The 25,280-nt window shown below is 39.9% G+C and overlaps 1 protein-coding gene across 3 annotated transcripts; it reads right to left on the reverse strand.

Moving 5' to 3' along the window:
- Positions 1–25,280, reverse strand: LOC146650031 (actin nucleation-promoting factor WASL-like). 3 transcript variants are annotated; one of them, XM_085387702.1, is made up of 12 exons: positions 24,768–25,280; positions 16,144–16,278; positions 15,909–15,995; positions 14,614–14,710; positions 12,867–12,890; positions 7,509–7,695; positions 6,556–6,598; positions 5,223–5,376; positions 5,018–5,035; positions 3,701–4,242; positions 3,500–3,608; positions 1–2,469 (listed from the first exon to the last, which is right to left on the reverse strand). In XM_085387702.1, the coding sequence occupies exons 1-12, from the start codon at positions 24,870–24,872 to the stop codon at positions 2,408–2,410; spliced, it is 1,563 nt and encodes a 520-aa protein (XP_085243828.1). In that variant the 5' UTR covers positions 24,873–25,280; the 3' UTR covers positions 1–2,407. The 3 variants fall into 3 exon arrangements, with proteins under 3 accessions (XP_085243828.1, XP_085243830.1, XP_085243829.1); XM_085387704.1 differs by lacking the exon at positions 12,867–12,890; XM_085387703.1 differs by lacking the exon at positions 5,018–5,035 and having other exon boundaries at positions 24,768–25,265.

Raw genomic sequence — 25,280 nt, forward strand, 5'->3', positions numbered from 1 at the left:
TTTGAAAAGCTTTAAATGTTTTCAATCACAGTATTTTTCAAGAAACTTCACGCACTGCGAGTGTTGTATTGGCCTTTTTTTTTTTTTTTTTTAATTATCCAGAAACGTATTAGCAAAATTACCCAGACTGGAATGCTAATATGCTTTTTTAAGGTTTAATTACTAAACATGACAACTTATGACACAGCAACAGGTTTTAGATTTTTTCCCCCCTTTCTTGGCGAGCGGTACTCCTCACCCTTAGTTCGGTTCACGGTTTTCTCTGCCACGTTTATTGTTCTGGCATAAGCAGCTAGCATATGGTTAGCTAAACCATACCAATCAGTCTTCATGATGCTTCACTGATTATGTACAGGTTGGAAGTCAGGTTACTTCTATTTTTGAGGCCAAGGGTTTAATGTGTGCTATAAACATATGCTAATGGTTAATGTTTGCCAACAATAACAGAAAATATATTACTTTATGATAAATGTTAACATTTTCCATTTATGGCTGCTGTTAGAGCTAATTTTATAATACAGGGTTTACCAATACCTGTCATTTGTCACCATTGCTCACTAGTAGAAGTGACTTGCCTTCTTTATTTTCCATTATCTGTCATAATTTTGTTTAGCTTCTAAAGCCATTTTCTGCCAATGCAAAAAAAACAAACAAAAAAAACCTTGAAATTTTGAGATATATTTAAATCAAAATTTTGACAGACCCAACTTGAAATTTTAACTTGATTTGTAATTAAGATCTAAATTTGTAGGAAATAAGCAAGCTATTCCACACATTCAGGAAAAGATGGTTTGTGCTGACAGATAATTTTAACCATATCTTGCAGAACCTTTCAGACAGAAAGCACTAAAGGAAAACTTATCAACTGCTGTTTAGCAAAAGTTGTTATACAATATCACTTTACAGACAAACAGGTTAGAAGGAATTTGCACAACTGTGGAAATTACAGTTCTCTAACAATTAAGCAGATTTTTAACTAGTTGTGACTTAAGTATTTTGTCCTATTTAACATTAAATAAAAAATGTTAAACTTGCTGATAACCGTTTTCCTTTTTTTAGTTCAGATCAAATGACAGCTTGCATCTTTAGTCTTTGTAGAGAACTGTTAACCACAGAGTTCTTTATGGAAGTAATTCCTATGTTACACCTCATGATTTACAGTTAGCTAAAATAATGATACTTGTTAGAAGAATGCCATGAATGCATTTCTTCCTATAGCAGGAAGTACATGATGTTAGCCCTGGTGTTTCTGCACAGTAACTTTGCATATGGACCCATGATAAGCATCAGGTATGAAAACTAAAATGTCTTTATTCCACAAGTTTTACATGATGAATGACCTGATTTCAACAAACAGGCATTTATTAATACTCTGCTTGCTATTGTAAAAAAACAGAACACAGATTCAGCTGAATCTTTAGTGTTGTTGGAAAAAAAAAAAGAAAAAAAAAAAAAAAAAAACACACCCCAAAACCCTAAAAATCACAACAGATAGCCTGCCATAACACTGTGGGCTACCTCCATTCATGTACTCTATGTAGTGTTGTGTGTTTAAAAACAAATGAAATAAAAAAAGCTTCATGTTCAGGTGTATTTCTGTCTCATTACCTAAAGCGTATGTAATTTCCATAATGAAGCAGACCTGAAAAATGTCCTGTATTCATGCAGCGAGTCTCCTCTTTTTAATCTGTGCAAAAATATAACAAGACTCAAACTCTGGAGAAAATTTACAGTCCACAACAAATGAAGCTAAATATTCCAAAAATCCTCTTTGTTTTAAGAAAATATGAGTGCTAAACTAGGATCATTTGAATACGTAAAAATAAACTACAGAGCAGTAGGGTATGAAAATAGTTAATTCTTTTCCCTCCTAATGAACAACGATGATACGACTAATCAAAAGATCTGTGGCGACCTGTTTTGTAAGTTACCACCCCAAAACTACATTTAACTCTGAAATTTGAAAGACAAATTGATATAAAATTGCACGTTAAACTGACGACTGGGAACGTGTGCAATGGGAGGCAGCAGATATGAAAGATGCCTGAGTGACAGATGAGGGAGTGATGTGGGGGGGCAAGGGACACTTAAAATGAGAGATGAGACATATTGCTATCAAGAGACAGATCCAGCCAATAAGGCGTAAAGGGAGAAGATGAAGGGCCGACGACCGAAGATGACAATGACAAACATTTACAGATTAAATGAGGTATTGCACAGATTAATAAAAAGGCATGAAGGCAACAAAAAATATACAGCAAATCAATAGAACATTTACATTAATAATTTTGAAATTAACGATTTCTTTTTCCAAATACAATTTTAGTGTTGTGATCATTTGGTTGGGGAATTGAGGAATGGGGGGTTTGGGAAGGGGAGAAAAAGAAAAAAAACAAACAAACAAACACTAGTCATCCCACTCATCCTCCTCCTCAAAGTCTTCATCATCTTCATCATCATCATCCTCATCTGTAGAAAGAAAAATCATGTTATCTAGGCTGAAAGAGATGAAAAGTGCTTAATGCAGGCAATAAAACAGCAATATTTACACAGAGGCTATGTATGATGAATTATACTGTTGTTCAAAATTCTCTGAGGGTGACTTTCATGTTTTGTTTTGTTTTTAAATGAGAAAGTGAAAAACAAAAAATCATGAGGATGTTCGACTGATGAGGAAGTTGTTCCACAATTTGGTTGTACGTGTACAATGACAATAAAGGGCTACTCTATTCCATTGTATTCTTTAAATGTCATCAGATTTAGAGTAAATGACGTTCAAATGACTGCAGTTGGTGTAAACTTGGTGGTGCTGACAAGCCTCTTCAGGGAAAACGCTCCGAGATCGACGACAAGCTTTTTTTCCCCTTGTTGTATTTCAGTTTATAAAACTGTCCGATGACTGCGTAGCACAAGAATAGCTTAAGAAAGTTTCATTACTTTGCATTGACTTCATGTGAAACCGTTTTCGATATATGGAGCTGAATTTGTGTGAATGCCAACTAAAAGTGGAAAAACACTAAGAGACTCAAGGCTGCCCTACCTTGTTCCATGTAAAACAGCCAATGAAATTAACTGATAAAGATCACTTCCATTCCTTTTTTGCAGGGTGATTTACATCAGTACTTATTATAGGCTGCTAACAGTGTGTCAGGTAAGCTTGAATTTAAATGCTTTACTAATAAAATCATGTTCAATACGGGTGGAAAACTTGACCTCTGACCTTCAGGTCAAGGCCACTGAGATAGAAACTCATCTGAGATTTTTAGTAGATGCATCTAAGGTATCAGTTTGAAAATCCTACACTGCCTCATAGTCAGTCAGACAGGTTTTTTTCAGTCATCGCATTCACAAATGCCGGGGTCATACCCCATCGGCCTTTTCTGGCTGAGAGGTAAAAATTGGTAGTCAACAGGAAACAAAGATAGTCCTAGTTTTAACTACAGATATATGTTGTAGCGATAGCTGAGTAGGTGATAAAGACTGATATATTTGAAAGTACCTGAAGAGTGAATAGCCCTTTTCCTTTTCTCCATCACCTCCATGAGGGCCCCAACAATGCCTGATGATGGGGCTGGTGAGGCAGGTGCTGAGTCATTATTATCGTCCCTCTGTAAAGACAATACATAAAACGTGGTGGTTAAAGCACGCAAAGAAAGCACAGCGGATGGAGAGATGCCGTGTGGGATGGATGAATACTCACAGTTTTAAGTTGGATTCCTTGTCGGATTTGGTCCAGAAGCGCGTCTCTGCCCACGTTGGATGCTGGCCTCTCTTTCTGCTCCACCTTTTTAAGCTGGGTTCCTTCTCTGATCTGACTCAGCAGCGCCGACTTGTTTCCAGATGTCGGCAGGCTGCTGTCCCCTCCGTTAGCTTCTGTGGCGAGTGGAGGAGCTGGGGGTGGAGGGCCAGGAGGAGGTGGCGGGGGAGGAGGAGGAGGTGGTGCGCCAGCGCCGGATGAGGGGGGAGGCGGGGGTGGTGGGGGAGGTGCAACGGGAAGGGATGCGTGGACCGGTGGAGGGGGTGGCGGGAGTGGGCCGCGGCTGGGAGGAGGCGGCGGTGGAGCAGATATGCCTGGCCGTGATGGAGGGGGAGGCGGGGGTGCAGAGACGGGAGCTCTGGAGGGGGGAGGAGGTGGAGGTGCACCTCGTCCCCGTGCGGGAGGTGGTGGTGGGGGAGGGGCGGAGCCGTGATGTGGGGGTGGGGGAGGAGGGCCGCCTCTGGATGGAGGTGGAGGTGGAGGTGCTGAAGAAAAGGAGGAGAAGAAAAAGGTTAAAGCAGAAACTTGTGATTGAACCATTTGTAGTTCACACTGTATCCCCTACAGGTTATTTTTCCTTTTTATTCTCTACATATAATTTTAATGAAGGGCAGAGGAAAATCTGGACAATTCCTAAAGATTTTAAGGAATCTCAGTCAAGAAGTGCTCGTCAGGTCCTCTTGCGCAAAGCCATGCAATTACAGAGTTGAGTGAAGGAGCAGCCTTCTTGCAAATAACTGGTGGGGTTTTTTTGTTCACAAAATCTGTATTGAGAAAAAAAAAATGTCCACAAACTTTCAAAGAAAGATGTTAATACTCCCAAATTGGACTTCGTATCCCCATTCCAAGTATGTGAACACCATTTAAAAACATGCTTTCCAAAGCTCAAAAAGCTAGTTTGGCTCTGCTTCACTGACGACTAAAGCCTGGTTAAACAAACGTAAATTCACGTGCAAAGTGTTTAAAACATGACGGGCCAAACATTTACAAGTGTGGCTGAAGTTCATGTGAGAGGTTAGATAGAAACAAAGTATTTAAAGTAGTGTCATTGCAGGACAATGTTTCCGTGAAACAAAGGAAACCTGTCTAACGTGACAAACAGCTGGTATGTCTCCAGAGAGTCGACAGCACATCCAACTCGAGAACAATCAGGTGCAAAACAGCAAACATCTTACTAAAAAGACTGAAGACCTGAAACAGCTCGGATTCATAGTTTGACTCTACATGCACAGTCACAGCAGGTCATGCATAGAAACCTACCACTCCACCTGGGCGGACCTGGGGATAAAACCACCACACTAGTTAGATTGTCAATTAAAGACAATCAACCCATTAAACACATTTTCAGAGGGTGAGTGTCCTGCACAAACACGCACATACATCAAATTTAACAGTATAGTTAAATTCCTATTTCTTATATCAAGATATGAAAACCCGGGCTACATATTCGTTTCTGTGGCCGTACCTTGTTTCCGCAGCTCATCTTTGACAGCATCTACACCTCCGTTCTTCTCGATGAAATCATAGATGACCTTAGAGGTCTCTTTATCCTTTAGCTGAGCCTCAGAAATGCCACACATATCAAACAGGTTTTTCAGCTCTGGGTCCAAGTTATTCAGCTGAAGAATAAACAGAGATTTAAACATGACATTTAGCCTCTGCACCTACACTTTAGGTTCAGGTTATCCCACAGATAATCAGATTATGTGCAGCTGCAAATGTACAAACAGGAATTTCAGACAAACATCAACTAGAAAAATACCTTTATCGTTCACGGAAATAAGATTATAAGGAAATATTTTCAAGAAAATATCAAAGAATATTTTGAAGTTTTAGGAGATGCACTCTGAGCCAAATCAAAAGCTGAATGTGAGGAGTAACTTTCTGTCAATGTCATGTTGTTTTGGGGAGACATTTCTAAATAAAAAGCTGAAATAAGAGTGGGCTCGAGAAAAGGCCAGAATATCAGCCGTTATGGTGCCACCTGGTGGTTTCAGTTCTGAGCTACCAAAGGTCTGTGTAGGACTTGTTACAGGAGTGGACTCTGGAAGCAGAAAATGCTCTGTTGCAAGTCGAGATCAAGTTGCAAGAGATGAAGACCTCAATATGACATTTAATCTGGCTTTCTAATAATATGACAGGTTTGACAAATTGATTCAAGCAGACTATTAAAAAAAAGACCTTCTGTTTAAGGGGAAGTTCTTTACTTTGACTTTACTAAAAGTACCTGAAGAACAGATTATAAAATATATCCCTTACCCTTTTATGAATCCTCCAATTTGTGCCTAGGTTTTAAAAGCCTGAGGATTTAAGAGGTGAGCAGGTTTTGTTTGACTGACGTCACTCATTTAAAAAAAAAAAAAAAAAATCTCCTTGAAAGCATTAACTTATGAAACCAAAATCATCTGAAATTCATTTTTTCATTTACAGGGAGACCAAGTCTCTTTGACCTGTATAATCTCAGAGCTATCATCCAGAGTCCAACAGAGTTACTGATGAAGCTTTTTGGGAACGAGTCCATGGATTATGCAGATGTGGGTTGATTCCCTACATCACCAAAAAAAATGAATAAATAAAAAAAAATCTCCTTGTGTAACACTCCGGATGGCTCAGCCACACAGCTCAGATTAATATTTGGGAGCCAGTATTAAAATTTAAACTATCTGTCAAGAAGAGGGATGCCTACTTGACATATGGATGAGCTACACACAAATGTCTAGAGGTCACATAGCTGACATGTGCAGACACGCACAACAAACATGTACATATTAGTGTTAGGTTCTGTGGATGCTGCTTACATCAAAGCCTGTGTTTGGATCCCATCCTACATGTCCAATGTGCCTGTGAGAAAAGGAGAAGAGAGAGCATGTGAGACATGATGTGTTCAGGAAGGGGGCAGAATACATAGACAGTACATGATGTTTCCTATATTCAAATAAAAAGCAGACAAAGATCCATTAGCTATTAACTGCAAAGCCAATCTGTGTTTGTCAGGTAAAAGCAAAGATATGTGTTTATTTATTCTGTAGGATGGCACTAAATGGATTAGTGCTGCCACCCCCTCACCTCTTCTTCAGATGCAGAAGTTCATCAGTGCAAATGTGTCAAACTTTTATATCAAATTTTAAGACATCTGAAACTCATAGCATAGCTTTAAATGCTACTTTTGACTTTCTCAGAGGACTACCTTCAACGTTAGCGCTGCTTAAAATTCATTTAATTATTCCTGCTGTGTCTTAAAAACCACATTATAAAATACAACATGTGTAATTTCTCCAAGTGCTGCATAATTAACTAAATGTATTATTTATAAGGGTAAATGGGTGATTGACTAATGGCTATTAAAATTTTGGAAATGGAGTAATAGTGCAGCAGTTCATGCTGGCTGTGACGTGGGATTATTAGGCTTTGTAAAGAGCAAATTGTCAAAGCGGGAACCAGGATTACAGCTGACTTTTTAAGCTTTTTGTGCTGCTGTAGCGCCACCTAGTGCTGTCAAACTCTGCAGCGCTGCTCTGATTTAATTTATGCATGACAGTCCAATTTGTTGCACTTATGTGAACTCCAGGCATTTGTGTAGGAAAAGTATGGCATTCAATTTATATGAAATTCATGGTAAGTGGTAAAAACACGACCTACAAAAAAATACAATACTGGAAAAAGCACAAAGTCCAGGGAAAACAGTTTACCAAGGAGACCAAAGGTCAGCGTTTACCTCTGACCTTAAACAAACAACCCTGGGCTCACTCACTGGAAGTTGCTCGGTGTGCCAATGTCTGCCTTTGTCAACCTCTTCTTCTTCCCCCCTTTGACTTTTTTCTCCCTCTTAGGAAAGGAAGAGTGCACAATGTTGTTCATCTGAGAATTGTTGTGATAACGCTGAACGCTGTTGATCTCTGGGTTTTTGATATCGACAGTCGCCATGGGCAATGCGGGTCCTGGAAAATGAAGAAGACAGTACTAAAGTTACAGCTCATATAAAACAACAAAGGATTTTCCTCCTACATCTAAAGAAGTGTCTTTAAACGCCTAATGCACGAACTGTCTTCAGATTAAAATGCCATAAAAGTGTTTAACAAGCCATAAAACATGACCTGTGACCCTGGCTCTATATAGAAATAGAGTTTGTGCTTTTACTTTATGTGCTTAAATCATCCTTTAATGACTATTACAGACTGTGTGGAGATCTGCACATGTTATTTAAATCTGTTGGTGAGAAAACAATGTCAGAATATTCAGTATATGATAAATAATAGCATTTTTCATACTTCCCTGGGGTATTTAAACTAAATAATCACATTAGTTAAGACAGAGAGATGAAGCTAAACATCATTAAGACTAAAGACTTTGTACATTTTTGTCTAAAACGTGTTCAAAACCTTGTTCTCTTCAGTTTTGGTCCTCATCAATTGTCTAGACAATGGGTCTCAAACACAAGGCCCGGGGGCCAGAATAGGCCTGGGGAAGACCCCAATCTGGCCCACTGGATGACTTTGGAAAATGTGAAGGAGCACATAAATTCTAGACTTTTAACTGTATTTTCACAAGTGTTACACCTTTTCCTGCTAATAAAGACATCCCTAATAGCAATTCATACAACACTGAAATAATTAAAAAACTGAGACATACTGTTCTTTTTTTAATACAGTAAGACATCTCATTGATTAAATGTGTGGCTAATTCTCTGTACACTCACAGAAATAGGAGTTTCACTGCTTCCGCCAACATAAGATTAAAGTAGCCTGTGTTTGACCTGTGAGGTAAAATGAGTTTGACATCCTTGGTCTAGACAGTTAATAGATTTGCTCTTATTATGGATTACATAACCAGGGAGGTCCAAGAGGAGAAGGCATACACAGAACAGAGAGCAGACTTTATTTGACCACAAACAACGAAAAATGTCTGTTTACATACTAAAGTAATGAACAAGTTCATTTGTTTTTTGTTTTCCAGCTATTAAAATGAAGGAGAATGGACACAGGCAATGCAAGATTACCAATATAGTCAATAAGTCACATGGTAATTTTATCTGCAAACCAGCAGTCACACAACAAGCAAGCACTACTACTGTCTCAACCACAGTGGTTCTCAGAATGGGGATTTGGGAACCCAAAGCTAAGGCGTGTAAAAATATTTACCGATTAATGCTAATATTGTGCTGTGTAACTGAAAGCTGCAAAAAACTGTTTCCATTACTCTCCCAGGTTAAAGTAGGGACAACACACTTTCTCTGATTTGATGACACATCATGTCATCAAATCACTCACTGCTCTTAGGCTGCAATAAAACACACTTGCTGCTGTGTAGCCTGGACTGTTAATAGCTAACCTTTTCAGGGGTTCCTTAGACATCGCCTCTCCTTTAAAGGATCCTCAACCAAAGAAACCTACAATCACTGTTCCTAGCCCAGCAGTGAGCATCTCTGATCCCATCGTGCGAAACAACTCCAGCCTTTACAATAGAATTGTACAACTTTCAATTGGCACCTCAAATGAAAGACATACCTCCGACACGCTTGCTACAAGGACTGTTGGGCGTTTTGCTGGGTGAAGGCGATGCAGACCGACTGCGTCGCCTTCTCAGGTTATCCCAAATACACCTGCTGCTTCTTGCATTGCAGGTGGTCACACTGATGTCTACAAGCACTTTGTCCACCAAGTTGCAAGCTCGGTCTTCAGAGCAGATGGAAAGTCGAGCAGTGGGGTCAGAAAGAGATGGGTACAGTTCATCCTGGGGGAGAACCAGGCAATGTAAGGAAGACAGGCAGCTACCTGGGCTCAGCCCTCCACCTCCCATAGTTGCTCCTCTTCCAGAAGCTTCACAATTAAGTTCCTCAGAAGGAGCAGAAAGAAAGGTGGTGCAGAACATCATCGTAGTTGTTGGCTTGGCATGAAAGATAAGGCGGGAACGAGGTCGGATTTAAAGGCAGCAAAAAGATCTCAGGTCTTCTTTCTCAATTTAGAAAAGAAAAAAAAAAAAGAGGTGCAGAAATGTCTGGTGAACAATACGTCTGAGCTATCAATCAAAGACTATCCACTTGTTGCGTTGTGTCAGATGTGAATCCAGTTCAGAAGGATGTTTCTGCTTCCAAAACGATACAAGAAGATGTGATGGATCCGAGTCTTCATTTACTGAATAGATTTCCTGCATCTGATGATGATTATATGGTTCCTTCCTCAGCTGAAAAAGCTAACATCCAACAATGCATTTGGAAAGGGGGAAAGAGCCAAAACTTTGCCAGCCAGCGGCTAAAGCTTATTCATCCCCTTCGACTCCCTACTGTCAAGATTGTAATGCCCGGATTGGCTGGCTGTGATCATTTCACCACCAGTCTGTCCACTACCTCCTCCCTTTTCCTGCAAAACATATCTAATCCCAGCAAGTTATTCTGGATTTTGTGCCTCTGTTTTACGTAACCATTAAAACCCATCCATGTCATAATCCCACAATAATCTCTGGGGTTTCTAAAACATGATGAATCAGTGGAGAGAAAGAAAGAGGGAGAAGGGCAGGGCGATAGATAAAAACATGAGAGAGAAAACAGACTGATTAAATGAAGAGAGAGGGAGGGCAGATGAGGATAATTGATGAGCAGGCAAGTGCTCAACCAGGCAGCAGGAGTAGTGGAGAGGACAGCAAAAACCAGACTAGAGATGACAGTAACAGAGTGATGATGCAGTGATGGGAAAGGAGAGAAAGACAGTTAGGAATGGAGAGGAAATTCCAAAGGGATTTCCTTTGGAAATTGACTAACTTACTTATGCAAAAAGTACCTTTCCACAAAAAGAGACCATGCACGGCAAATCCAAGATAGAAATGGGATTTGGATAGGTGGATAGGTGGCTGCTTTACTGGGCACAGGTATATAGAACAAGTTGCCTTTAGAAACCAGTTTTTGAATTGTCATTTCCAACTCTGACCTTGAAAAAGCTGCATATGAATACCAACTCAAAGTCCAAAATATGAATCCTGAGCTGATTTACATGATGTTTATGTATACAATCAGAATACCATCATGCCCAATTCCATTAACCTACCCCCAATCTAAGCATCAGCCAAATACTTGTCTAAGTTAATACCTCTTTATGCTGGCACACAAACAAATATATGGGCCAAATCTTCCAGTCTAAAACTACTTCATCACTGCTGTCTCAAACTAGGCTGTGTGTCTTGTGACACATGTCCAGAACACAAGCGTCTGCACATCCACAAATGTATTCCATCTGTTTACTCAGACCATACTAAGCGGCAGAATGACGCTACACCGAGGGCATGACTCCACTACGGGGCAATGTCGTGTCATATTATGGTTTTGCTCTACATTCCAACACCGACCAGGATTAAAAATACCAAATCAGACATTTCTTAGAAGTTCTCAAGCCGTCATTCAAAGAAAATATTTATGAAACTTCCTTGAATCGCCTCACAAAATGTTGATGTTTCTCAGGCGGTTTAAAGCTAATTTAAAAGGAGTAAGACAAATAATAGGAAACAGAGCATGTAGTTTCTTTGCTGTGTTTTTGATAACACCCTGCAATGTGTTGTGTACTGTTTATACAGTAAATCATTTATTATTCATTAAAAAAACAAAACAAAAAACAAACAAAAACACCCCCAAATCAAAACAAATAGCAGACAACCATTGTTTATGAGAGAAAAAAAAGACATCCCAAAAAAACAAAACAGGCAACATCAAAAACCTTGAGATGATTCATGTCAAACACATCACTTCTTCTTGAGCTGCTCCTGGAGCTGTTTCACAACTAGTCTTTCCAGCTATAAGCAGCTTCTCTATTTACTTTGTATTTCACAAAGGGGAACAGCTCTATGCTGGCAAAATGTTCTCAGGATGCATACTGGCTGTTTTGACTGTATATTATTATCACTGTCATAATACAGCCACTCAATCTTAAAAGTAAGTATTAAGGATTACAAATGTGTTTCAAGGAACTTAAGGGTTTCGTAGAGGAGCTTTGGGTTTCTGGAATTTGTGCTTGTTGGGACTTTTGATAAAATTCTAGTGACATTTCAAGTTTTTAGTTTTCAGGTTTGTTTAGTTTTTTCCGTGCCATTTTCATTAAGTTAACTGTAGTCTTGCGCTTCTGTACATCCCCTTTTAGGAAGGTCATCTGTTTGGGTAACCAGTGCATGATAAAGGTTTATTGTTTTTGTGTGGGAAGTAAGCAACTCTCCCTCATTGTCACAAGTGTTTGAGAACTAACGTAGCAAAGTATGAATCCATAGTGTCACACATTCCTCTTCACCTCTTTTTATCACAACAGAATTGGTACCAAGTGAAATCTGGTTCCCAGCTATGAGCTGGGCTAATTAAAGACACTTAAACCAAACTAAAACCAGATATCGCCCAACTATGGTTAGAAGCCATAGATCAGGAAAGGGGGAAGCTTGTTGAAAGTTTTGCCCTATGACTTGTCAACTGGCAGGTCATTCCAGCTGATAGCTTAGACCTCAGTCACATAGGCCCAGAGACCAGTTGACAACCTTCCGGCAACCTCTGGTTGCTAGGGAAAAAACCCCAGTATATCCCCTGAGTGGTTGCTGTGTGACATCGGTCGCAAAGTGATCAGTTTTCACCTTGTGACTACTGGCAACTTCCAGTAGCCACTCATCAACTGGTAAGAGAATACACATTTTTCCCAAGCAACCACCAATTGCCAGAGGGTTGCCAATCAGTCTGTAGGCCTGACGTTTTCCTTGTCTGTTTCAGACCAAGTCACCTCTTTTTGCATTTCTTGTCAGCATGAATTTCAGTAAAATAGACAGATGCTATGCTTAAGTCTTTCTATGTGACATATCCCACAGCTTATGTCTTAATAAACTATACAGGTGTATGTAGTTTGCATATGTAGTTAGCATTTTACATTTCATGTAGGCATTATCAGTTAAACTGCAATGTAGCTATGTAGTTTCCTCCACAGTATAAGAAGAAATGAACTATCGTTGAAACCATGAGCTACGCAGAAACCCTGCCAGTATGACACAGTGAGCAGAGTGTCACAAATGTTTGCCAACACCATCAGACACAAGTCTGACTCTGGCTTTACACTTCTTTTCTGATCATTTCAGAAAGAAACAGTGGAAAACATACCATTTGCAGGGTCGCGTCTCTTCTCTGTGAACACACAGACAAATTAAGTCATTACACTCCTGTGCTAAGTAGTGGGCTGTGTTAATGTGAAGCGGATGAGTGTGAGCGCGTCAGAGTACAGACGTTAAAAAGAGAAGAGAGCCGATTTGTAGGTTTCGGCGGGATTGTGCGTGTATTGCACTGAATGGAGGGTTATTCAGAAAAAAATAAATTGCCAAGCAGAGTTCAGTTAGTGTGTTTAGAAGGAGTAAATCACACATTCTTACACACACACACACACACGCACACCAGCTAGAGTCCACACTTAAACTATCAACAACTCAAGAGGGCTTTACAAGAGATGTTGCATCTCATATTAACAATAATACATTTAGTTTCTAGAAGTTCAAAGGTTGTTAATTAACATGGGACACACACACACACACACACACACACACACACACACACACACACTAATGGCTTGAGTTTTCCTGAGGTGGAAGATCAAAAAGAGGAAGCCTTGTTGATACGATTAAGCACCGAATGCAGCGGGCTGAGGGGGAAATATGAAAGAGAACGATCGATTCAAAGGTCAGGAAATGACCCGCAGAACAAGCAGAGTGGAGACTGCTCGGTTTTAATCAAGCACAAGATAATCAAAGTTAAGAACTGAGTGCCAAGTCTGAGAAGGCATCTGGATGGCTGTGGATAAGAATCTCTTCAGTTTCATGTTCAGTATGAGAGTCTGTGTGGATGACTTTGTCTTTAGGTGGAGAGTTTTAGAGTTGTTGGTGCATGAAGAAATGAACTGAAGGAAAAACTGCCTGACCCTGTTTTGTTTTAATCTGGAGCTATTCAAGTGTTACTGTAAATACTGACACAATAGTTTAGGGGTGCAATATTTAAAAACTGGTTTCTCAAACCAATCGCCATGTTCAGTAAATTACAAGAAAGCACTGGAAATGCTCTACTCCTGAGAGATGAAGCAGGAATCATTGATTGGTTCTGCACATTTCATTCTGAAACTGCAGTGCCCCCCTTGGGACAGTCAGCATATTTCTTCCCCAAAAGCCTGGGTGCAGTATTATGATGCATTTGTTTTGGTTGAAAAGTCATGTGATGGTATTTGTGTCAAAAGAAACATTTGGAAGAACCATTTGGAAGTACGTGGGGAAAACCCCTAAAAGCTTTCAATTTCTGTTAACATGTTTGAAAGTTTTTTGGCAGCACCAACTTTATGAGGTTTCTGTTAAGATGACTCTGAAGATCTGTTTTTTTTTTTTTTTTTAAATAAGACTACGTCACAGTAGGGCAGTATTCGGATCGTACTCTCACTGAACGTGTTACCAACAGCTCTGAAAACTTTATAAGATGAGGAGAAGAGCAGATGATAACAGCAGACAGACCCAGGCAAAAAAAGACAAAGGAAAAAATTAAAAACATAAGGAACAGCTAAATGTGGCCCCAAGGCACATCTTCCATTAATTGACTACCTCTGATTAAGATTGCTTATGTATTGAAATTTAGACCTTTTTTTGCCCAGTTCTGTCATCCAACAGTTTCAAAAATGACAAGTTTAGAAATGTATTTGATCTTGTGCTCCCACTTAATGATGAATGGTGATGATTTGGCTTGAAATATAATCAGACAAACCAGATTGTTGAGCATAAGACAAAACTTTGCTAATTATGTCATTTTTCTCTCCCCCCAGCAAGTTAGATCAGTAGTTAGGACCTAAGGTGAAGCAGTGATAGCAATAAGTGGGTACCGGTTTTCCTCAGTTTTCTCCCCATTAGCTCTCCCGCAGTGTTCCGGAAACGCTTGCACTCATCTTCATTGGAAAAGTTCAGACCCACTTGGCATGTCTGTGAACACACAAAACAGAAAAGAAATTAAAAAACTGTTATGAATAGAATTTTGGTACTTCTGTATATCTATGGATAGTCTCTGGCAGCAGTCCCCAACCTTTTTTGCGCCACGGACCGGTTTATGCCCCGACAATATTTTCACGGACCGGCCTTTAAGGTGTCTCGGAAAAATACAACAAAAACTAGTACCGGTACTGAAAAAAGGAAGATTTATTCATAACACACGTGAAAAGACCCAGGAAAACCGAGTTAACGATAAAAACGATAACAAAATAACGCTGAAAAACCGATAAAAACCCTGAAAACCACACCTGAGCCTCAACTCTCGCGTCCGGTACCAAATGACTCACGGACCGCTACCGGTCCGAGGCACGGGGGTTGGGGACCGCTGATCTATGGGTTTCCAAATACACTTCCATTATGCGTATACTGCAACTGAACAACAGTGCCGTAAAGCTTACGGTCAGCTCAAGTCTAATCCACCGTGCTAACAGTTTGTATTCTCTTTAAATAAAGATGTCTTGTGACATGAAAAGCTTTAGAAGTGACACAAAGCTCAAATTTCTAGTTCCGTAACTTTAATGGTGGTGCCTTTTGGTAAGCACACCTGGAAGTTTGGTCACACATGCTTTCCATGGCAGGTTTCCATCAGAATTTCTGGACTGAATGAAGATTATGATGAAGGAAATATGCTCTGTGGTAAACTTTAACTGATGTAGACATGCTTTCAGGAACATTTGAACAAAAAATAAGGAACCAAAACATAGGCTTATGGTTTTCAATGCCACATACTGGCTACAGAAAGTACAACTTGTACCTACTAATTCCATTAAAATGTGAGACTGCATGGGTGTAATGTTTACTCAGCAGTACACAAAAACAGAGCCACACACAGCTGAACAATCCCCCCCAAAAAACAAACAAAAAACCAAAAACCCACATTAGTACATTACTGTGTTAAAGTCTTGAGCCACCCCCCTACTCTAGGTATCGCTAAAACCTTATCGATATCCTTTCTTGGTCACACACTGCAGAACAATCTAAATGCTGACTTTCTTTCAAGAGAATATTTTTCAGCAACACTAACAGTTAACACAAAAGAAATTTAAAGCAGGGGTCTAAATATTATCAACTAACCTGAGGTTGAGAAAGATAAGTAAAAAGACAAATGTAACTGCTGAGGGAAAAAACTTACATCTCCAGCAAATGTGATGAAGTATGGTTTGGGGCCACTAATGCTAAAGTTGTTGTACAGCTCCTGTTCATACATCACCTTCCCATCCTGTGGAGAAACAGAAGCACGGCTGAATACAAAATAAATAAACAAACAACTAATAAGGCAAGTAGAAAGCTGAAATTTATTATCATGATAACTCAATAAGAAGCCATCTTTTACACACAGAATTGCCCCTTGCTTCCCATATACCTACCCTGATGTCAAAGACCCTGATGAAGTAGGATCGTTGGGGGTTGTCTTTAACCAAACAGGCCACCCCGCAGCATTTCTTGTTCCAGCTGGAGCTCCTATCTGCTGTGAATACCTGGACCACACCTGAAGACAATGTCTGGAAAAAAGGACAGAGGGAGGAGGAGAGTGAGAATCGCAAATATCTGTGTTAATGTTCTATACAAAGCATGTTTTATACAGCCATGTGCCAGAGATTTACAAGCTGGATCCTAAAGGAATAAAGCAATATTAGAAATGAAATACAGATAGAGAACAGAAATACCCCACTTGCCTTAAAATAAGTAAAAAAAACAACAACAAAAAACCCTGATAGTTTCACTAGTTTTTAATGACATGTACAATATAGACTCGATGCATAATTACTCCAATTATGTATTATGAATATTGCATGCATTTCAGCATCTCCTTAATTTAAATATTCCAAAGAAATTCCAGTTATATTTACGCATAACCCATATACACGCCCAATAAAAGGCATAGAAAAAGGCAAAGAAGCCAACATTTGTTTAAGACAAAAAGGCATCATATTATGTGCAAACACACTAAAAACACACCTGTAGTGCACACAGAGACATGATCATAAGGCAGGGTTAGACACCTGCAGTTTTTACAGGTTGCTGCAGGGAGTTTCTAACACTGAGGGGGTCCACGTTCACAGCCATTAACACATACATGAAAGCAATACCATCACGACAAGAAATGCCTCATCTAAAGTGAGTTCCAGGATGTACTGGAGGTATTAAGACAACATATGGAGGAGCCCTTAGATTATTCTTTGTAATTTAGTGGGAATGAGAGGTTTTGTTAAAAAACAAACAAAAAAAACCCAAAACAGGGCAAGTAAATCACCCTTTTCTAATATACAAACATTTGCTGTGGGGATTTTTTGGGAGGGGGGCATTTTTCTGGCTTTTGTGGTTTTGTCCATATCTTCTTTCTTTTTTTTTTTTTGGACAGATCCTCAAAAGTCAGTCACAGTACAAGATCAGTATCATCAGAAAAAATCCTATTCTACATGTAATACTGAAACTGGTAACAACCACACCACAAGGCTCGTCTTTGCAGTACAGCAGACGTCATCATGATGATTCTTGGAATATCTGGATGGACACCTCATTAGCTTCCACTTCCTTCTACCATTGAACTGAAACTAAAAGTTTGATTTTGCAGTCAAAATGCAAATAAATTTTCTTCTGCATATGAAAAAAAAAGCCCACTGTGCTGGGTTTAACTGCTAAAATAAAACACAGGGTACCATTGAGCATTGTTTATTGCCCTCATAATGCCAATTCTGATATCTCTGCAAGAAAAATGCTTCCAGTCAGTGACTCCACACTCTTCCTACAAGCTGAGTTTAGCTAAACAAATGGCAGTCCTGGCCTTTCAGAGGAACTGCTGCGATACTGGGACAAACTGATCTCCTATTAGGATCTGATACTGATCCCATCCTGGTTTAAAAAAAAAAAAAAAAAAAAAAAAAAAAATACAGATATCTGACAATCTATTCAATTCAATTCTATATTGGTCTGTCTTTCTCATGTCACAGATCGGGAGCAGTGACTGGGTCAATAGCGGGAGAGACAACTCAACATTACAATAAAGCATCAACTTAAGTGCAATTTGTGTTGGAGCCTCTCTTTCTTGCTTATTCACTCTCACTCTGGTCACTCTTAGACACTTTCAAAATCTGTTGGAAACCCCACTTTAGTATGAGAATGAGTTTGTACTACTTTTGTCTTACTTCTTACTGAAATCTCTTTTTATGCTTCTTTTCTTAATTTTGTCATGCACCAAGAAATACTTGTCAGCAAACATTTACTGTACTATCATGGCAACATAATGTGATGTCAATATGATTGACATCATTTCCCTTCACCTGTCTCCCATTAGCTCAACTAATAGACTAACAGCAGGGAAAGGTAAGGCTTTTGTTACACTCAGTTGCAACCGTATCACAGCAGTATGCAGTATTGTAGTATGACTCAATCTTAGCTGAAATGAGCAAAGTGTAAATTATGAGATGCAACATTAAATTAGGTAAATAAATTCTTAATTTATCATAGCACTTGTTTTGAGCCTGTTGTAATTTATTGTTTTAGTGATGAATGCCAATTTAGTACATTTGTATTGCTGATTGCATTCATTTGATACAGTTTAACTTAAAAAAAAATTACACATAAAAGATGATTCAAAGTTTCTTACTCAGAGTGAAGAAGACAGCTTATTATATTAAAGCTCCTCTCTAACTGGATACCTCTAGCTTAGCTTAGAAGTCTGTATTGTTCAAACTGGAAAAAGCTGCATCAGCCCATTCCTGAAGTGGCCATGATAGCCACACTAACTGCATGACTAAAACACAGCATTAAATGAGACAACAGAAAACAGGCAGTTTTTTTTTCAGCTCGTCTGCAAAAGATATTTTTATCTGCATTTATGTAATCATTACATTTCTTAACACTACAACTCTTGGTGGTTTAGATTTTGATCAGAAATAGCCAGGATTGAAAGAATCATTTAAATTCTGTTTTGTAATGCATTTTCACAGTAACAGGGCCTGTGTGGTATCCAAGGTTTGAGGCTCTATGGATTCATCCTCCCATAGAGCGCTGATTGCTCCTGACAGGGCCAAAGGCTGCAGGAAGTGGGGCTCTGAGTATGGCGTCATTAAACCCCGGCCAAAAGGACCCTACACACCAAACCATTCTCTAGTGAATTAATTCCCTCTTCTTCTCTCTTATGCACTTATCCTCAAACACTTAGTTTCTACATGTGTACTGACCTCACCATGCAATTGCCCAGGCAGCACACAATCTAATGCAATATAACTATAAACATGGGGTCGATTAAAAGGAAGAAACGAAAGCTAGTATAAGCAAGTAATGACAACAAGTAAAAGATCAAGTAACATAGTTCACTATCTGTATTAGTAACACATTACAATTTTTCTTTCTATTTTCAATTCCTCAGGAAGCAATTTATGGTTAAAGAGCACTTCCACCCTTGGTGATTGCAGGAATCAAATGCAAAAATTTAACAGAAATTTAATAGAAAAATCAGACCACCGCTGAGATGAATCAACAGGAAAAGAGAAAGCATGTGTAATGTTTCAGAATTTGGTAGTCAGCTATAGTGATAATTAGAGAGACCATGTCACAAACTATCCATATTAGTAAGATACCAACAGTGTATCAACTGTAACTGTATGACAGGTCACCTGTCGAAAGTAAATGCAGCGTATTCCTTTTAGACTGATCCGCCCTCAAAAGTGTGGAGTAATAATTACTTTGTTTTTGTGCCATGTGTGTAACACATGTACAACTACTACAAATTGATTCTGCTGCTGTGTGAGTCTGTACTAATGTAGACTAATAAAAACAACAGAAAGACTTCTAAAAAACAGCAGGAAGCAACAACACTGAGAATCTGCTCCTGTAATTATTTTGTTAAAGCTTTTTCATTATTGTCATTACTAGATCTTCTTCCAGCTGGTAAAGATATGAAGGTAAAGTACAAAAAACCCCAAACAAACAAAAAAAAAAATCAACATGGAGAGGCCTGTGTCCACACCTCAGACCACTAGGCTCATGTTTATCTGTTAAACTCTGGACATTCAATGCTATGTTTAACGGGGAGTAGGAAGAATACAAGAAATACAAAAGACAGCCAAGGAAAAGGGAAAGAAACAGATGACATAAGACGTAAAGTGAGACTAAAAAGAAGGAAAGAAGGAAAGAAGAAAAAAAAAAATCACAAAAGGGGAAAGGTGGAGTGAAAAAGGAGTCACGTTCCCCTTCTCCAGCACAAATCACCAGAGGAGGCCGACCACGGGACTTCCTGTAGGACAGGACTGCTGATCAAGCAGTCTGTGCATGTGCACATGCACGCGCGCACACACACACACACACACACACACACACACACACACACACACACACACACAGCGTGAATTGGACGCCTTCCACCTTTTGCCAAGTCAGTGTTGCTGATGGTAAAACAGCACAAGGAATACCAATGAGTAAAACTAATGAGTGAGACCACTGTGCGTGAACCTGTAGGTGTCTCTTTTTCTCAATGCATGATTTTGGAGGATGAAATGTGTTTAATACACAAGGTTATGCTTCAGGTGGTTTCACAGTTTTAAATCAGGGATTTCTACAGTTGATAATCCATATGTATGTGCACCACTTCCATTCTTATTTTGCAAGATTAACCCACTTAACACATATGGCATATTAGGGCTGGGCGATATGACCCAAAATTCATATCTCGATATTTTTTAGCTGGATGGCGATATATGATATATATCTCGATATTTTTTTAAAGCCATAAAGTAAGAACAAAAAGAGAGTTCTTAGTCAAAGCTGCGTCCCAGATGTCACACAGGCACTTTTATTAACATACAGCATGTTAATATAGAGCTAACCACGTTAGCTTGTTAGCGTGGTTAGCTTGTTAGCGTGGTTAGCTCGTTAACACGTTGACGCTGTCCAGCCCCACGCATGGGGCGATGCGCAGTAACTCGTTAACGGAGATTTGCCATGTCCATCTTGTCTCTGCCTGCAGGTGAAGCGATGGGGGAGGAGGGGGAGTTGTGTTTAGTGAAGGAAAGAGGTGAGGCCGAGTAAGGTTGCGTAAAGACAAAAGTGGACGAAAGAGAGGCAAACTTGTGGCTCCACAACTATAATTATAAGAGAACAGACTATATCGATATAAAGGATATTGTCACATCTTATATCTCGTATAAAAATATTGATTTTTAAAAAAAAACAAAACTCAATATATCGTCCAGCCCTATGGCATATTACAGCTGGGCGATATAAGATTTTTTCATATCACGATATGTTTTTTTCATTTCAGGCGATAACGATATCTATCACGATATAAGCCAAATAACTATATTTGTAAGATTTAAATGTGCCGTTGCTCACAAGTAAAATGTGAAATAATCAGCAGCTTGTTTTGATTTAAATATTTATTTCCCATAATAAATTCAACAGGGTAGATGTACTTAAGGAACATGAGACTTTTTCAGATAAATAAAGGCAAATATTGCAAACTACACAAAAGGCAGCCGCTAAAGCGTTTAAGTTTCAAAATAGAACAAACAAAAAAGACTACTAAATTTTCAATTCCACTTAGAAACAAAATATTAATTCTAAAAATAAATCTTAGTTTGTTTTACAGAAGATCAAAAATGGTAAATGGCCTGTATTTATATAGCGCTTTACTAGTCCCTAAGGACCCCAAAGCTCTTTACATATCCAGTCATCCACCCATTCACACACACATTCACACACTGGTGATGGCAAGCTACATTGTAGCCACAGCCACCCTGGGGCGCACTGACAGAGGCGAGGCTGCCGGACACTGGCGCCACCGGGCCCTCTGACCACCACCAGTAGGCAACAGGTGAAGTGTCTTGCCCAAGGACACAACGACCGAGACTGTCCAAGCCGGGGCTCGAACCGGCAACCTTCCGTTTACAAGGCGAACTCCCAACTCTTGAGCCATGATCGCCCCACAAGATCAGACAAAATTGACTAACTTTTGTCAATATCAAATAAACTGAGAACTAAAAGGAAATTCTCAATCTCTCCTTGTTGTATAGCTTAGCTTTTCAAACAGTTTTAACAGTTACTTTAGTCTGACAAAAGCCGAATGACGAATTAGCGCTTCCAGTCAGAGATTGAGCATGCACCGCTTTATTGTATTTCCAGACTTGCTTTCGGCACAATTTACAGTGCGCGCTACTCTGTTTTTTGTCAGATTTGAAATAGCCGAAATACCTTCACACTACGGAACTTCTATGGCTCTTCCTTTCGACAATCTCTCCGGCATCGGAACCATCATCTGTTTTCTCTTCGGTAACCTTCGGTCATGCTCTCGGTTGACTTTTCTCTAGTCGGCACACTCATTTCCTCCATTACCCGGGCGGCACGGCGGCTGGCTGCTTCCCAAACAAATACACATGTGCGGCTTGGCACTTGTGCTGTACGTAACAAGTCACGTGACGTGACGCTGCGGCTGTGATTGGTTAGGCTCTGCGCTACTTAATTTGGATTGGCTGTTCTTTTTTTAAGAGGACAAGAGCGGTGAGGTCTATCGCAGTAGATTAATTTTTCTATCGAGAAAAAGTTATTTCGCAATACATATCGTTCTATCGCCCAGCTCTATGGCATATATTACATTTTAAACGTTCATAGAAGCAGGTAAATTCATATTTTAAAAAGGTGTTATAAGGGAAACAATCTGAGGGAAACTTTCATGCTTTAGATATATTTTATATATAAAAAGGTCTGTTAGTTTGTAACAAGGAATAGTATACAAACAAGGCTGTTACAGATACAGCAACTCTGGTAGGTAAGAGCTGTCTCGATTAGAAAGATGATGGTGCTGAAAAAGGTTAAACAACAGTTATTGTGGTTTTTACATTTTCTGATTAACAATTGTGTTGCATGAGCGCCAACCATTCGGTCAGCCACTACATCACTTGGTGGATATTCTAATTAGATTGAGACACACACAATGTCTGTCTCTTCCAGCCTCCCTCTCCCCCGAGCCTCTCTAACACACACACACACACACACACACACACACACACACACACACACACACACACACACACACACTTTGTCTCTTCCAAACTCACTCTTCAATGAAAAGACGTGTAGAAACACACAAGAGCGTAGGACTGTGAGGAATGTTCCTCAGTGCACGTCTCAGTCACATGCTGTATGACACAACTGCCAGAAAGCCAGATGAAGCCTGTTACTGGGGTTTAAAACTGGTTGCATAGTTGTCAGGCACACCTTAGAAACCTGTGTCTAAGGAGGAGGCGGGACATCCAACCGTGTGACCTCATACAGGCTTGATATACTGTGTCATGGGACAGGAAGTATGGCCTTTCCAAAGCAAACATGTGTGCATACGCACACACAAGCATCTCAAACAGCATGGTTGGTTTAGTGCAGCAAAGAGGAAGACACAGTTGTATGTCAATCAAGCGCAACACCTTTACTATGCACAATTACAGGAAACAATGATTACTATGAGGAAGTAACCCAGGAACAGATTACATGCAAGTCACTAAGAAAGGGCAGTGGAGAATTTAATATCCCTGTTGTTGACCTCGCCTCCCGTAGAGCGCACAAAAACAGACCACTTTATTGAACTGGAAAACCTGGACTTTAAAACCAGCCTCCTCTGCAACGGTAATCAATAACAGGTGAAGGTGTGCCATTCTTTCATGATGAAACCACAGGGTAACATTTGCAACATAGTGGGACCAAACTGCTCCACAGCAATACAAAAAAAAAAGTATAAATCAAACAGTAAAACTGAAACTCAAAATAACCTGTCATACGCTTAATTTTCAACAATTTTGTTGACCTTAATTAGGAAGTAAACTAAATACTCTTTGCCAAGATTACCCAACTCTGGAGTGTGATAAGTGGTCTAATAGATTAATTTAACAGATAGCAATATGGGTGTGACACTATCGAACATTAACTAAATGTGGGCTGTGGTAAGCCACAGACTCTTTGGAAGGCAAATATCTACTGATCTAAGCCCCCAGTTTCTTTTATGGTCAGCTGATGGCCATTCTGTTGTGTCAGCCCACAAAGAAATGAGGAATCATAATGTCAATAGAATGAGACATGCAACTTTTAGAAGACATGCAGACATTGCTGTGGAGAAGTGAAGGTGCAGCTGCATATCTGTTACTTGAGATAACACTATGATCTACTGGATGTGGGTCGCTCCAAGACATGGTGCTTAATGAGGACATAAAAATGAATCAGCTGAATGCTAAACATGTTACGTAACATTAGGCTATTTTACAACATTGAGTCGTGACACTGCACTAGTGGTCTTGACTGCAGTCCCACCGGTACATCGGGCTACTCCCACAGATTCTCGTCAGATTTTTTGTGACTGACAAGTCCTGCATTACCAGAGGGCTTCTCGGCTCGTCAGCTTTGTCAAGAGCTCAGCCAAGCCTGCTCGGCACATTCTTTTCGGGGGACACACTTCCCGAAAACAACCTAGGTTCAGCCACGTTATGTAATGCCAGTGCAAAAAAAAGAAAAATCATTCCTTTGCCCCGTTTTCCGCTGATGGGTTTAACAGCTCCAATACCCCGACTATTAACTGCACTCTGCCAGTGCTAGGCTCGATGCGGTTAGGCTAATGACAGCGGAATTTCAGGATTTCCTGAGTGATTTCAGGTGTGTCCAGCCTTCAAGATAAAAATCATACCGGCTCAGGCCAGAGGGTAAAATCAAACTTGTCGTTTCCCAAATGTCACCGTCGCAAACGGGACATTTGACACAATCGCTACACCTACTTGCCCTCTCCGGCCGCCTGGACTGTCAAAACAAACCTTACAAGTTAGAAATCCCAAATGTTTCTCAGTCAACACAAACCCTAAAATCAAAACAAAAAACTGTAGGCCATAAACGCACTGTTACACCTAACAGCTAATCTTTATTTTCCTTCTCGGGACGGGATACACGGTGCAAGTTAGCTGCATTAGCCTTTTTTTCTTAGCCCGCTATCACAGAACAAATTAATGGGAAAACTTACGATGCATTTCCTGCCGAGGTGGTTGAAAAGACATTCATTTTCCTGCGAAGTCAGTAGTGTCGAGCCGACATTTGTTTGCCGCCGTGGCGGCGGATGTCCACTCATTATTGAGGATCAGTTTATAAAGTATATACGGACTCTAACTCGTTAAGAGATCCAAAAAGATACATAAACAATCCCTCGGTCATCCGTGGCCTGGCTCCGACCCCGCACACCGGTTCACTTTATCCCAGGGGTCGGCAAGACTGCAGAAACAAAAAAATATGCCGCTGAGGAATGTATTGCGAGGTCCCCCTCCTCCACAAAATAAGGTCAAAACTAGAGCAACCGAGCGAACACGGAAAACGGCAAAAACTTTCCTGGGAAGTCCGGCCGCCAGAGAGCCCAGCGCCAGTTCCATCCAACATGGCAGTGTTAAGACTAGTCCACTATCCGGGAATGGGGTGCAGACGTATCCCAACTGTGTGCTGCATAACCACTAAAAGAAAACTTTAGAACAACAAACAGGTAAAA

Source organism: Rhamphochromis longiceps, linkage group LG17 (genome assembly GCF_057381845.1).
Source record: "Rhamphochromis longiceps isolate RC_006_pf linkage group LG17, R_longiceps_female_GT1.1, whole genome shotgun sequence".
NCBI classification, from domain to species: Eukaryota; Metazoa; Chordata; class Actinopteri; order Cichliformes; family Cichlidae; genus Rhamphochromis; species Rhamphochromis longiceps.

Bases quoted from the DNA above. Each gene is read 5' to 3' on its own strand.
- LOC146650031 (XM_085387702.1), bottom strand. From the start codon at position 24,872: ATGAGTGGACATCCGCCGCCACGGCGGCAAACAAATGTCGGCTCGACA. The intron at 6,599-7,508 runs GTGAGTGAGCCC...CTTTTCTCACAG, and splicing joins GGCACACCGAGCAACTTCCA to GCACATTGGACATGTAGGAT. The intron at 3,609-3,700 runs GTGAGTATTCAT...TTGTCTTTACAG, and splicing joins AAGGAATCCAACTTAAAACT to AGGGACGATAATAATGACTC.